The sequence below is a fragment of the Tympanuchus pallidicinctus genome, unplaced genomic scaffold (assembly GCF_026119805.1).
Source record: "Tympanuchus pallidicinctus isolate F22 unplaced genomic scaffold, pur_lepc_1.0 scaffold8, whole genome shotgun sequence".
In the NCBI taxonomy this organism is placed as follows: Eukaryota; Metazoa; Chordata; class Aves; order Galliformes; family Phasianidae; genus Tympanuchus; species Tympanuchus pallidicinctus.
In genome coordinates this window covers 38,687,822-38,701,209 of record NW_026294802.1, presented here as the reverse complement: position 1 = coordinate 38,701,209, position 13,388 = coordinate 38,687,822, and the positions used below count along the sequence as shown (strand labels likewise).

The window sequence follows — 13,388 nt, the reverse complement described above, 5'->3', positions numbered from 1 at the left end:
AAAGAGTAATAAATCTGTAAAACAATTAGAATCTCTACTTTTAACCAGGTTCAAGTGGTAAGAAAAAATTAGATTTCTCTGCTGATAATGTCTAAAATTTAACAAAGAAAATTTGCAATTGAAAGAGAACACAACCAAATTATAATCCTTTTCCTAGTTTCCATAATTCAGTCTTGTGAAACTGTTTTCTAACAGCCCGTAACATACAAAACCATATTATATGAAATCCATTTCTGTTCTAAATAACACATTTAGAAAGATATCTTCCTGACCTCATAGACAACACTGCAAAGTTTCCATTTGAAATGAATACGAGTGAGTTTTTGAAGGTGAAGAATGTTGTTTATGTCTCATATGTTAACAGATTTTTGTAAAATAAACATTTCTCATTCCCATCAAAAAATTTGTTCTTATTCAAAACCTTCCAATTATCTTCAACATTTTACTGTGAAGTTCAAGTTTATTAAATTTCATATGTTTGGAACATACAAAATGTAGATGTACAGGTTTGTAAGTGTAAAACAAATATTACGTAACTGTTGAAAGTTTAGAGTAAGTACCAAAAAGCTGTGGTTTGTATCACTTTTAATACCTGAAGTGCAGGAAACATGCTGGATCAAGGGAGATAAGCAGAGCATTAGTCACAGTGAAGAGAGCCAGAAAACAGCAGAGTTAAAAAACAGGATCTCTGCACTTTTCAGTATTGGATTTGACAGTGTGTAACCCAGGGAAACCTTTTGTTTTTACTAAATGCTGTTTTGTTTTGCTAATATGTGTATACAGCCCTAGGACTCAGCAGCAAACCATTGATTTAGCAAACACAAGAGTCATCTCTGTGAAAAGTTTGGCATTTTCCCAGTGGTTTCCTTTAGAAATAATTGCTGAATCCCAGATAACCACTGTGTAGATACTGGGATAATGATCGCTATTTGACATGGAGTCCGCTCAAACGTACATCAAAGGCATTAGGATATTTACTGATTTATAGTGAGAATAAGATGAGAAGATACTACAGTTCTGAAAGACACAGACTTCTCCTATGGCGCTGTGTGGGACAGTGCTAAAAATGATTCAATTTTGTGAGCATATCCAAGGATTATAAATTGTCTTTTGTTCTGATACTCCAGAATACAAGACCTTTTAGAAGTACTCTTGAAGGGAAACAAAGAGGCTCTGTATACAGTAGGTGGCTGGTGGTGAGTGAAGGAATTCTGCTTGAGGGAGAGCACTACCATAAAAATGGTCTTGAAAAAATCCCCAGCAATGGCCCACTAATGATCTGGCCCACTAATGGTCGAAAGAGGTGGGTTAACTGTTACTGGAGTAGTAGGTATGGAATGGTTAAACAAAATGGAAAAATTCAGATTATTTGGGACAAAAGGAAAAGCTCCAGGAAAAAAAAAAAACAAACAACACCTCTTTGTTGATTTGTTTACAATGTCCAGCACTAAAAAGAGTTTAAAAAAAAAACAACCAAAAAGCGAGACACAAAACTAATCAAGTGTCTTTTTCTCTGTACACTGAAATTGTCTGTTTTGCCCAGCAATAATAGGGATAGTTACAGTTTGTCCATAACCTGATTCTTCCCAGCTTCCACCTTTACTTTGCCCTCCCTCCAAGAACTCAAGTGGCTGCCTATAAGATAAAGGGGGCCTCTAGTTAAATCATTAAAAGATGCCTATGATGTTCAGACCAAAGCAATAATAAAGCTAAGCTCAGCCTTATCAGCAAACCTCAAAGGGTTCTCCTTCCATTCCTAGGCCTGTGGTTGTAAACATGTAGTTTGAACACTGCTTCACTAACTCACTTTCTGCTTTCATATTTGCTTACCCATAACTAAGGAGTCATTGACTGAGAGGAGAAGAAAAAGACGGGCATCCTGAAAGGCATGCTTTTACTAGCAATTAGATAGTAGCGTTGAAGTGGCATGCTTCAGGGAGCAACAGCACATGGGGCCCATAGTGCTGTGGGGATATGTTGGCTTACAAGAGAACTCCTCTTGAAGGATCCTAAAAGATTTCATGACTTCATCACTGCATGTTTTTGGTACACTCTCACTGAGATTGGTCTGCTTACTCTCTGCTTTGGAGTCAGGTCAGTTGGGATTGCTCCACTTCTCTCACTGTTGCAGGAAAACAGCTTACAGAAAAAATCCTGATTTTTACTAAGGCTCACCTGTGGCTTGACTTTGGTCAGCTCTTTTGGCATTTGGAAAAATCTTGGGATGTGCAAGAATGGGTTAGAGGTTAGATCAGGTCAAAAGAGGCTGGCTGTTTGCCTTCTCTAATATGTATGATTCTGTCGACTACAGACGGTTCTCATTAAATCTATTAACTCTGCATTTGATTTTATGGAGACACTATTAATAAAAATAGAGTCAGTCTGCAAGATCTCAATTCTGTTACAAGCTCTTTGAGGTCACAGTTTCTCATCATGGCATTAATAATTTGGATTTGTTCTAATTATTTTTGAAATACTTATGGCTACCATTTGGATGAATTACTAAAACTGTTGTGGAATTATACTGAAAAAAAGAAATTCAAGTAGGTATCCTCAAAACTGTTTTATTCACTAATTGTTGGGAATACTAAATCATGAAATAAAATCAGTTTTCCAATCAGGTCTATTTTGCATTGTTGATCTAGATACCCCTATGCTGCATAATCATATGATTATTTTTTAATTTAGGGATTTTTTAATTTAGGGATTGGCCACTTGCCAATCTTTACAAGTTTGAAAAATCTGCTAAAACACTGTAGAGAAAGAGCTAGAGTAAACATTAACAAACTCATTTGCTTAGGTTGGGTAATTTGAAAAGGCTGCATAACATCAATGAAAATGCTTTGTCAATCACATTCTACACTAGATTAGTCTTAAAGTCCAAGGAAGAATCAAAGTTCACCTTTGCATATAAACTTCCGTCTAGCAGTTCTGGTATCATTTACAAGTGTAAAGAAGAAACATGAAGGAGAAAGAACAGTCTGTAGCAATTGTGGAAATAATAGACTCCTCAAAAATAAAACTGGTGAGCAATTTTTTTCTTTGGCTTTCTTCAATACTATAAAAGTTACTAGATGGGAAATTGTGTCTTTCAGTAGCAGAGAACTAGCAATGAAATGCACAAACTGAGAGCTCCTCAGAACTGTTTTCTAGAGCTGAAAAAAACTTTCTTTTTTCCTCTTTGTTTTTCTAAAAGGCAGGTAGACAGAAAGGGAAATATTCTTAAAAATACTATAGTTTGTACTTCCTGCAGAGGGAAACTGGAACATGGTCTTCATCTTGGAGCTCAAAACATTTTGAACAGAGGTAAAAGAACAGAATAGATAAAAGAGGTTTGTATTTCTCATGCTCACAAAATTTACTTTTAGTAAGAATGTGTTTTGATATTATATCTTAATTTTTTAGATAAATTACATATCTCTGAAAGTCTTTGGAAATAATCTACAGGCAACCTGTAATGCATGCAATCAGTATCAGCTTATTAGTTCCCTCTTTGGGGGAGTTAGCTATGCCCAAAGAAACATGCAAGTAAGATTTTATCACAGAAATGCAAAACCAGAAATAATTAAAACAAACAAACAAAAGCCCAACAATTTGTAATCCAAAATCCACAATTTGTAATCCAAAACAATTTGTAATCAGTGTCAACTCGTTATCAACATGCTGCCCAACAACTAAAGCTGAATTAATCATACCTAATCATAAACTACTCACATCTCCCCATCTGAACTCTTCACTTTTTGTCTTTCAGAGGCAATAGCAGCCAATGATTTGTCTCACTGATTTTACATCAAACATTTAATATGAAATACATTGCAGTGAAGAAGTATCTATGTATCTCCACAAATATGAGAGGAATCCTAAGAGTTCACTCAAATATTCATGTTTGGTCTATAGATATCTGTATTCATTTGTATTCTTGGTCTGCGGGAACAGACAAAAAACATATATGAAAACTTTCAAAATGGAGTTTTATCCCTTCTTATAAGTAACTCCAATACCCTCAAAAACTTGCATTGGTTAAAATTTGAAGAGTCAGAATTTCAAAGTAGATCCTGAACTGGTGGACAATGGATAGAACTTCATGTATGTGTTATCATACTGTAGTCTGCTTTTGTTGATAGGTGATAGAATCATAGAATGGTTTGGGTTGGAAGGGACCTTTAAGATCATTTAGTTCCAACCCCCTGCTATTGGCAGGGACACCTCCTTCTAAACCAGGTTGCTCAAAGCCCCCTCCAGCCTGGCATTGAATGGCTCCAGGAGAGGGCATCCACAACCTCACTGGGCTGTCTGTTCCACCATCCTCACTGTAAATAATTTAGATATTTAAATATTTTTAGTTATTTAAACAATGAATATTTGATATTTCTTTAGGTATTCGGATCTAGGCTAAACCTACCCTCTTTCAGGATAAGCCTCTTTCAAGCCACTTCCCCTTGTCCTGTCATTACATGCCCTAGTAATAAGTCCCTACCAACTTTCCTGTAGGCCCCCTTTGTGTACTGTAAGGCTGCTACAAGTTTCCACCTGAGCCTTCTCTTCAAACAAATATATTTGTTTTTGGTGTGGGCACTCCTCTCTCATTCTAAGCTTTGTCCAGCTGGATCCGGAAGAAAATTCCTGTACTTCAGGACTATCATACAGGTTCCATCTTATTCCAAAGCCTCGATAGCAGCCTCTGCTATGCATCTTAGGTGTTCTTATCTTTACATAGCAATGCAAGAACTTAAGTTCTTACTACGTGTCAGGTAGTCTCTATTTCCCTAAGGCTACATTAAACAAATTGGGGTCTGTAATAGATAAACTGTGGCTGTTTCTTGAGCTGAACTTCATGAATATCTGTGAATGGCACTGGCACAAACTGCATAAAAGATTTGTCTACTCAGGGTCAGCAAAAGAGGCCACTATGTTATTGCATGATAAAACAGATGCACAAAAACCACAGATTTTCTGAAGCCTGTTTTTGATAAATATGCTCGTGAAAGATAGACTTACTGTTCTTAGTATCACCTTCTCCATCCACCAAGGTCTTTACTACCTGCATATGGTAGTTTATAGCAGGGATATAGGCCATTTGTTTATTGTAGTTTATATAGTTTTATATGCATTTATATTTTCACTATAATTGTGAATATATTTGAAAACAGTCACTACAAAGAGGAATTCCAGTCAAAATAAAACCCTGTGTGTTTGATGATAGATAATCTATTAAACACAGTAGATCACATAATACTTTGCTACACAGTATTCATATGCTTAGGTGATATGTGAAATGTAAGAGGATATACAGAGTACGTAAATATAAATATATGATAGCAGTAGTGATAATATTGATGCTTGTGTCTGTATTCAAGAGAAAATGGCTGGCATTCACATCCCAAAAGAAAATCAAATTTTCACTTGTCCCTCAGCCTCATTTTTCTTCAGAATTTTAATGCCAATCACTGTTTTCAGAGGAACACTTCAGATGATTTGGCATATGTATTTAAAGAGGATAATGAGAGAAATAGAAGAAGTTGAAAGGAACCAGGAATTAGTGAATTATCTGGTGTTACTAATAAAATAATCTTAGTAAAACAGCTGGCAGTCTTATTTAAATTGTCATTTTTGAGTTTCAGACTGTAGAGATTAGTGGGGCAGTATCCTGGTGGCTTTTTATTTCTAGCTCTCAGCTGGCTTATGACATACCAGGACATCATTTCACTTTTGGTTCATGTCTCTTAAGTTAGCTTTGTAGCCAGAAAAGCCAAGAAAAAAAGAAAAAAATAAGATGAAATAAAATAAATCAAATTAAATAGAGATGAAAACTGAAAGTACAGAACTCTACAGCAAAAGGTTGATTCTCCAGCAAATTCTTTTGCTTGGTCATATTTGACCAGACATTTATCTAGACAATGTAATTCTATGTATATGATCAGGGCAGAATGTACTATAACTGGGAAAATGAACAGAGTTCATTTTTCTGTGATGAATAATGAACCAGCTTGATGATCATTATTTGAAGATAAGAAATGAACTAGTTTTCATACATAATGTATAATATGTAATATAGTATATCTGAACATTATGTTCCTGGTTGAGAAGCGTGCAATTATGAACCATGTTAAAGATAAATATAGAAGGAGATACAATTTGTTCTAAGGAAAACAAGTCTGAAAAGGAATACATTTATTTCTGCTGTTCTTTTCAGATAATACAAAGAAAACTGGAAAATTTGGATATTAATTATTTCTAAAGAACATCTATTTTCAAATACATCAAGTGTTTTGTATTTTAATTAAAAATGGACCTAAAATCTTTAACTGTTCTTGATCCAGTTTCTAAACAGCATATGCAACTTTTCTGATATCTTAAAGCATAAACACATCTTTGCAAGAAAAAGAATATCACAGTTTCTGTCTTTCACCTTTCTTCAAGCAGTCTAGCAACTGCAAAACAAAGCCAGAGGTTGAATTTCAGTCTTCTGAGTATAGGACTTTTATTGACCCACAAAAGCATTCATCCTGTCTACAATGCTTTTGAATTAGAAGAAAAGTCACAATTCAGTAAAACATACAATGAAGATATAAGAATTAACCCAGTTTTCCCCTCATTGGAAATTGGAAATGGTATACCAGATACCAGTATTTAGAAAATAGTTGCAGTGAATGTGGTATTACACTCTCATTGATCAATTCTCTATCTGGCTAAATTTGGTGCACATTTTGAAGTTTATCTATGGACTCCAAAGACTGAAAAATAATTGAGTTTGTGTATCATGTCTAAGTAGGAAAGAATCCCAGTAATAGGAATAGTGAACACATTTGATTTTATTTCGTATGTAAAATGAACTGTGAACATGGTTCCAAATTTAGATTTCTACATTTGGAATGCATATGACATTAGTATAAAATCTTTGTAAAGTCCCTCCTTTGATTTTTTAATTAAAATGAATAAGCAAGGATCACACTGAGATAGATGGGTACTAACATATGTTCTATGGCTAAGGAGGAGAAGTAGCCTCATTTTACAAAACTGTTCTTTGAAGTGATGCTATCAATTAGGTTCCAACGATAACATGATTTAAAGGGGACATATTTAGGGATAGGCAAGATTAAAGTATTGTACTAATATTTCACATGTGAACACTTAAATGTGGATGCACTATGAGCAAGTACTATTTTTATCAAGCACCAAAGGAAATATTCTCTTATAGAGATAGTACCCAATCTTTCAGGTTAGGCAGCTACAGTTTCTTCTTAAGTAAGGTAGTATGTGCTTTGCTTCCCTGTTCTTTGAGTTTGCCAAGTCAGTACATACAGTACAAGCAATCTAACCCTGTGTATTGGAGTCAACATCTTCAGAACTGTCTGTACTACACAGACAGTGGATTGTATTACATATTTCTATTACTGCAGAATGCCCTCAAAGTGTTGTGTGCCTGCTGTTACTAACCATGAAAAAAAAGGGTAACTTAAGGAAGATTCTTCTACCAGGACAACTCCTGCAGCTTGCTAGTTATATTCCATGGGCTCCTCTAACCTAGACAGAATGAAGACTTCTGGTAGAGGAAGTCAGGTTCTGATCTCTTCCTCTTCTGGGAGTTTTAACACTTCTGATCATATACATGTGCTGTTTGACCTTTACATGATCATGGAGGACTGAGAGAAATGGTAGCTGGACGACATGAGCTTTTGCCAACTGGAAGTCCATCCTTCTTGCTCTTAGGCTCCTCGGGGGAAGTAGGCTGGATGATTAATTTTTCTAAGTTGCCAGGACATTCTAGATGACAATGGGGAAAAAGCACTTGTTATCATTGGCCTTAGATATTTTTGGGAACTAGGACGTGAAAGGTATCTGCTCTTCAAAAATATTTGTACCTTCATCACTTCCATGATTTTTGGATGCATGGAGAACTGCTTGTTACTGGAATTATTCTTTCTATGTAGTCTTACATATCCGGGATTTATTGATAGTAGCTCCCTTTCTGTGAATGAATATTAGTGAATTATCTACAGATTGTAGAGAAAGGAATTGATCAGGATTAATTTCTAATTAAGGGGTGGGCTAAAAAGATGACAAAGATTTTTTTAAAAGATATTAATGAAGTGCTCCAAGAATCAGTCCCAAGCCTCAGTTTATTTTATGTTTTTATTAGTGAGTCAGGAATAAAAAGACACAGATTTTCTGATGCAATTTACCATGGTAGCAAAAGTAGAAAGCATTTTCAATACAACAGAGGGTCAGGATATTGTAGTGGAAGAATTATATGACTGTGATGACAGAATAGTATAAATGGAAGGAATGTAATAGTGCAAGGTCATTCATTTAAATACTAATAACAGAAATGTCTGCAGTAAGCTGAGAGCTCATTAGCTGGAGGTGACAGAGAAAGATCTGGTTACATTAGTTGCTTAGAAGATGACCCTAAGCCATCAAAATGATGAGAATGAAAAAAAAAAGAAAAAAAAAGGAGATAAATATGATCTTAGGATCTATCATAAGAGATTTCCAAAAGACAGGAGGGAATATCCACTGTAGAATTCACTGGGTTGAAAACTTTTAGAATGCTAAATAAACTGTTCAGAAAAACTAATTCAAAGCAGAAAAGGTAGAGAGAGAAATGTTAGGACAAATCACAACATGCAAGTATTGCTGAAGAAGTATGAACAGTTCTATTTAGCAAAACAAAAGCAATTGAAATATGAATGCTAAAAAATGAATTACATAAGTTAAAGGAATATAAAAATGAAATAATATTTATTCAGGAATGGAAATAAAAATAAAGATTTTTAAGAATACTTCACAATCATTCAAATTCTGGAACACGCTCCAAGTCAAAATGTTGGAGATAGGAAATATAATTGATTTTAGGACTGAGTATGGTTTATTTATGAAATGTGATGCTATGGTAATTGAACCCAACATCCAAGAAACACATTCTAGCCCAGGGTCTCTGTCTAGACTGAACATTACCACAGTCAACAGAATTTTTAAATTAATAAAAGTATACTTGCCTTTCAAACAAGGTTCAGCTGTTATTTTCTACCTGTGCAAAATTGATGAAATCATAATCCTTACAGACTTGCATTACTGTAATGCAAATATGTCATGCAGAGATTAGCTAAAATGAACAAATAGTTTAATAGTATAAAAAACGATGTAAGTGAACACTATTGTGGCATAGTGTTCCTATAGGGACTATAAGTGAACAGGCGTAACTCTTATCCATACATGTTATTGTATGAATATATATAAGATAACAAGAGAATCCTTCTATTTCATTTCTAGAAAATATGGAAATGCTATTTGATTTAATTCTTCCTGAAGTTAAGCAGTATTTATTAATAGCTATCATGCTATAGGATCTGGAATAGTATGGTATTCCTCTTAATAAGGAAACAGTATTCCTTAAAAGAAAAAAAAAAGAAAAAAAAAGAAAAAAAAAAAGAAAACCAAAATGACCAGATATATGGCCTATTCAGTGGTTTATGGACTGTTGGATGGATTAGGAATTGGCTGGCTGGATGCAGCCAAAGGGTTTGTGATCAATGGTTCTGTGTCAGGGTGAAGGCTGGTCATAAGCAGTGTCTCTCAGGGGTCAGTCTTGGGACTGGTGCTCTTCATCATCTTCATCAATGACACAGATGATGGCATTGAGTGCACCCTCAGCAGGTTTGCTGATGACACCAAGCTGAGCAGTGCTGTCAATACATTGGAAGGAAGGGAAGGCATCCAGAGGGACCTGGACAGTCTGGAGAAGTTGGCCCATGAAAACCTAATGAGGTTCAATAAGGCCAAATGCAGGGTGCTGCACTTGGGATGGGGCAATCCCGGGTATTTATACAAACTGGGGGAAGATTTCCTTGAGAGCAGCCCTGCGGAGAAGGACTTGGGGGTCCTGGTGGACGAGAAGCTGGACATGAGCCAGCAGTGTGTGCTTGTAGCCTGGAAGGCCAACGGTGTTCTGGGCTGCATTAAAAAAGGGGTGGCCAGCAGGGAGAGGGAGGTGATTGTCCACCTCTACTCAGCTCTTGTGAGGCCCCATCTGCAGTACTGCGTCCAGGATGAAACTAGATAATCATTGTGTCCTTTTCAACCCAGGCCATTCTATGATTCTGTGAGATATGAGAGATTGCAAACTGCAATCACTGCTGTCTACTGCCAGCTAGTGATCTGGTAGTGAACTCTTTATCACACAATTCTGCCTGCAGAGCAGTTTGGACACAAATTTCAAATGCAACAAACTCATCTGAATGAGGCCTTTACAGCAATCACCAGGACTCAGGTTTTTGTGAGATCTGCTGAACTCAAGCCAGGCAGTTGCTCAGGTACTTCAACTAAAGTTTGCTTTTATAATTGGTTTAAACTTCGAAGTTGAGCATCTTTCAGGATTGAGCCCAATGAATGGAAATTCTCGTGTTCCAGTCTGTGCACACAGGCACTGAAGATCCCATGACACTTTATACAAAAGGAAGAACGTTAACCCTAGTGTCCCTGCCAAATACTAACTTCCTTAATTACAGTCTGCTTTCTTTAATTCTCCTTGCAGTTTTAATTAGATACAGTATTATTCTCTTCCTGTACCACATTGTCACTGGTTATTCCCACCGAATCACTTACTGTGTTAAAGGTTTTTAATCTTTTGTCCAAAGCTGACTGCATTTTAGAAGCAGGAAAATGCGTAATTATATACTGCTATATTTAATGTGTGTGTGCTCACCCTGTACAAGCCACTTGCATCTAGATTCTCAGTCATACATACACAAATATATGTATTGTCAATGCAAAGGTTGAAAATGATGTGACTTACCAGGACTTCTCAGAACATCACAGATGTGAACCAATGTAACTCATGACACCTGCAGGATAAATAGATTATTTCCTGGGACTTCTGCATTTTCATACCCAAAGATCTGTGCTTTCACATCTCTAAACTGAAACAAGAACATGCTTTTGATGCAGTGTAATTAAGCGCAGATTTTAAGTGCTTTGGGATTTGTTGGATTTGACAGTGCTATATAATTGTAAGATCACTGTTGTACACAAATCTTATATCATTGCAAATGATTAGTACTTTTAGTAAGATTTCATTGTGTTGTTTTTTTTTTCTTTTTTTGTTATAACACAATGTCAGTGTATATATTTATTTAAACTATTATATTATTATAATAATTATAATATTATATAATTATAATTATATAATTATATAATTAATTATATAATAATATAATAAATTATAATTATTATAATATTATAATATATTATAAACTATTATATTATATAAACTATTATATTATTATAATATTATAATATATTAACTATTATAAGTTAGATTTTTAAGCTATTTAAAGCTTCATATTTACAAAAAATGTTTTCTATTTATATGATATCATGAAAGATAAATGACATTATTGGTCATGGAGCACTAATGCATAACCAAACAGGCAAATCTATTTTAAAATAGTATTTCTATAGCATAACCCAAAATGCATTTTAATTTTAATTATTTCAAAAAAAGTTTATTTATGTCTACATTTCTAAAGCAGCTTCCTACTTTCCTAGACAAAAATGTAACTTTCTTCACATTGTATCAAAATTGACTGGTTTCCATTTTAAGCTTCTTTTCAACATTCTGTCATATTTGCAAGGATTTTCCAGGATGGATATCAGTGCTGGGCAAAATCAGGCAGAAAGTTGCAACAAAGTACTACTCAGCTGTTTTTTTGCCTTTGTATCTTTAAACTTCTCCCATAATCAGCAGTGTAAATACATTTCAGGAAAGATTCATTCTTCTTTGCTCACTGTTCTTATAGGTTGTGGTTTAACCCAGTAGGTAGCTAAGCACTACAGTCATTCACTCACACTCCCCACCTCCCAGTGGAATGGAGGAGTCAGAGAAGAAACGTGAAGTAGAACTCATAGATTTTGAGATAAAATCTATTTAATAAAAGGGAAAAAGAAGTGGAGAAAATAGTAATGATAATTTTTGTATATTTATATATACATATATGTACATCATATACATACATATATATACATATACACACACACATATGTATATATAAAACAAGTGATGCACAACACAATTGCTACATTCATTCTCCTGTCAGGTGCAGGACACATTCCACTAGACCAGGCTGTTCAAATCTCCATCCAACCTGGCTTTGAACACTTCCAGTGAGGGGGCATCCAAAACTTCTCTGGCAAACCTAGCCCAATGCCTCACCACCCTTACAGTAAAGAATTTCCTCCTAATATCTAGTCTAAATCTATCCTCTTCCAGTTTTGGAATGACTTGGGTTTCAGTTTCTTTTTTGTCATATCCACATGGAGTAATGAATCTGCTTTCCTAATGACTGACAAAAAAATGTCAAAAAATGAGGGAAAAATGCTGGAGACTGTGTGGAACAAAGATAATGTGGAACATTTGGGGAAATACTGCATTCCTTTGGCTACCCAATAGAAGTGATACATCCAGGCATTGATTTTTGGGCAGATATTTGCTCAAAGCCCTGGCTGCATGGGATGATACTTCAGCAATTCTACTGATGGAAGGAATCATTTGAATTTGTGTCACTACAGGCAGTATCAACTGAGTTAGATGATATTACGACCATTAACTGCGTAATCTAATTGAGCTGAAATGTGTACCACTGGCTTTGGGGTTACTCACCCAAACTGTCAGAGAGCTTTGGAATCCTCCACACTTGTACTTTCAGGTGTCTTGGTAGTGATTTTTCATTATAGCCAGTTAAGTGTTTATAACATCTTCTTTTAGATTTGGGCTTTCTCACTTGAATTCATGTTTTGTGAATAGACTACAGACATTTAACTATACTAAGATCATAAAGATGACAGTATTTATAAATTAGAAACACTCAATGATGTTTCTCATGAGTTTGTGTTGAACTGTTTAGTTTGGGTTTTTTAATATTGATTTTGACAATCTTAGAAAATTTGTCAGCAGTTAAACTCAAATTATTGAACTTGTGTACACGAATGTGCAGACCATTTAAAATATGACATATACAAACACAATGTCATATTTTTTTCTCATTTGTTAGATTATTTATGAGATTATTTTGTTTTCAGCAGTTACTATTTCCCAATTTACAATAGTAACTTAACCCTTATAATAGCTTTATGCAGTGTCCACTGTAATTAGAGTGGGACTCACATTGACTCTCATTTTTTTTCTATTACTACTAAATATGAAATTTCTGTTTCATATTATTTCAATAAGCAAAAATAGTTTATTACTGTAGGAAGTCCTTAAATGTGTCTGGAGTAAATATGAGTTTACTTTTGTAATATAGTTATGCTACCATTGAAACAAAGAAAATCTAATGTTGAATCTGCAGTGCATGCTGTAATACTTGTCAGTTTTCCTCTCAGGAATTAAA

The 13,388-nt window shown here is 34.9% G+C and overlaps 1 protein-coding gene across 6 annotated transcripts in view; it reads left to right on the top strand.

The window, feature by feature from the left end:
- Nucleotides 1-13,388, top strand: part of TFEC (transcription factor EC) — a 63,772-nt gene that overhangs the window by 34,866 nt on the left and 15,518 nt on the right. Inside the window, exon 1 of one of the 6 annotated variants that reach the window (XM_052668471.1) lies at nucleotides 2,883-3,025. The exons of the other annotated variants lie outside the window; for them this stretch is intronic. Coding sequence (XP_052524431.1) covers nucleotides 2,963-3,025 — 63 coding nt within the window. The 5' untranslated portion in view covers nucleotides 2,883-2,962. Of the gene's footprint in view, nucleotides 1-2,882; nucleotides 3,026-13,388 lie in introns of those variants that run through there. 6 annotated transcript variants of the gene reach the window in all.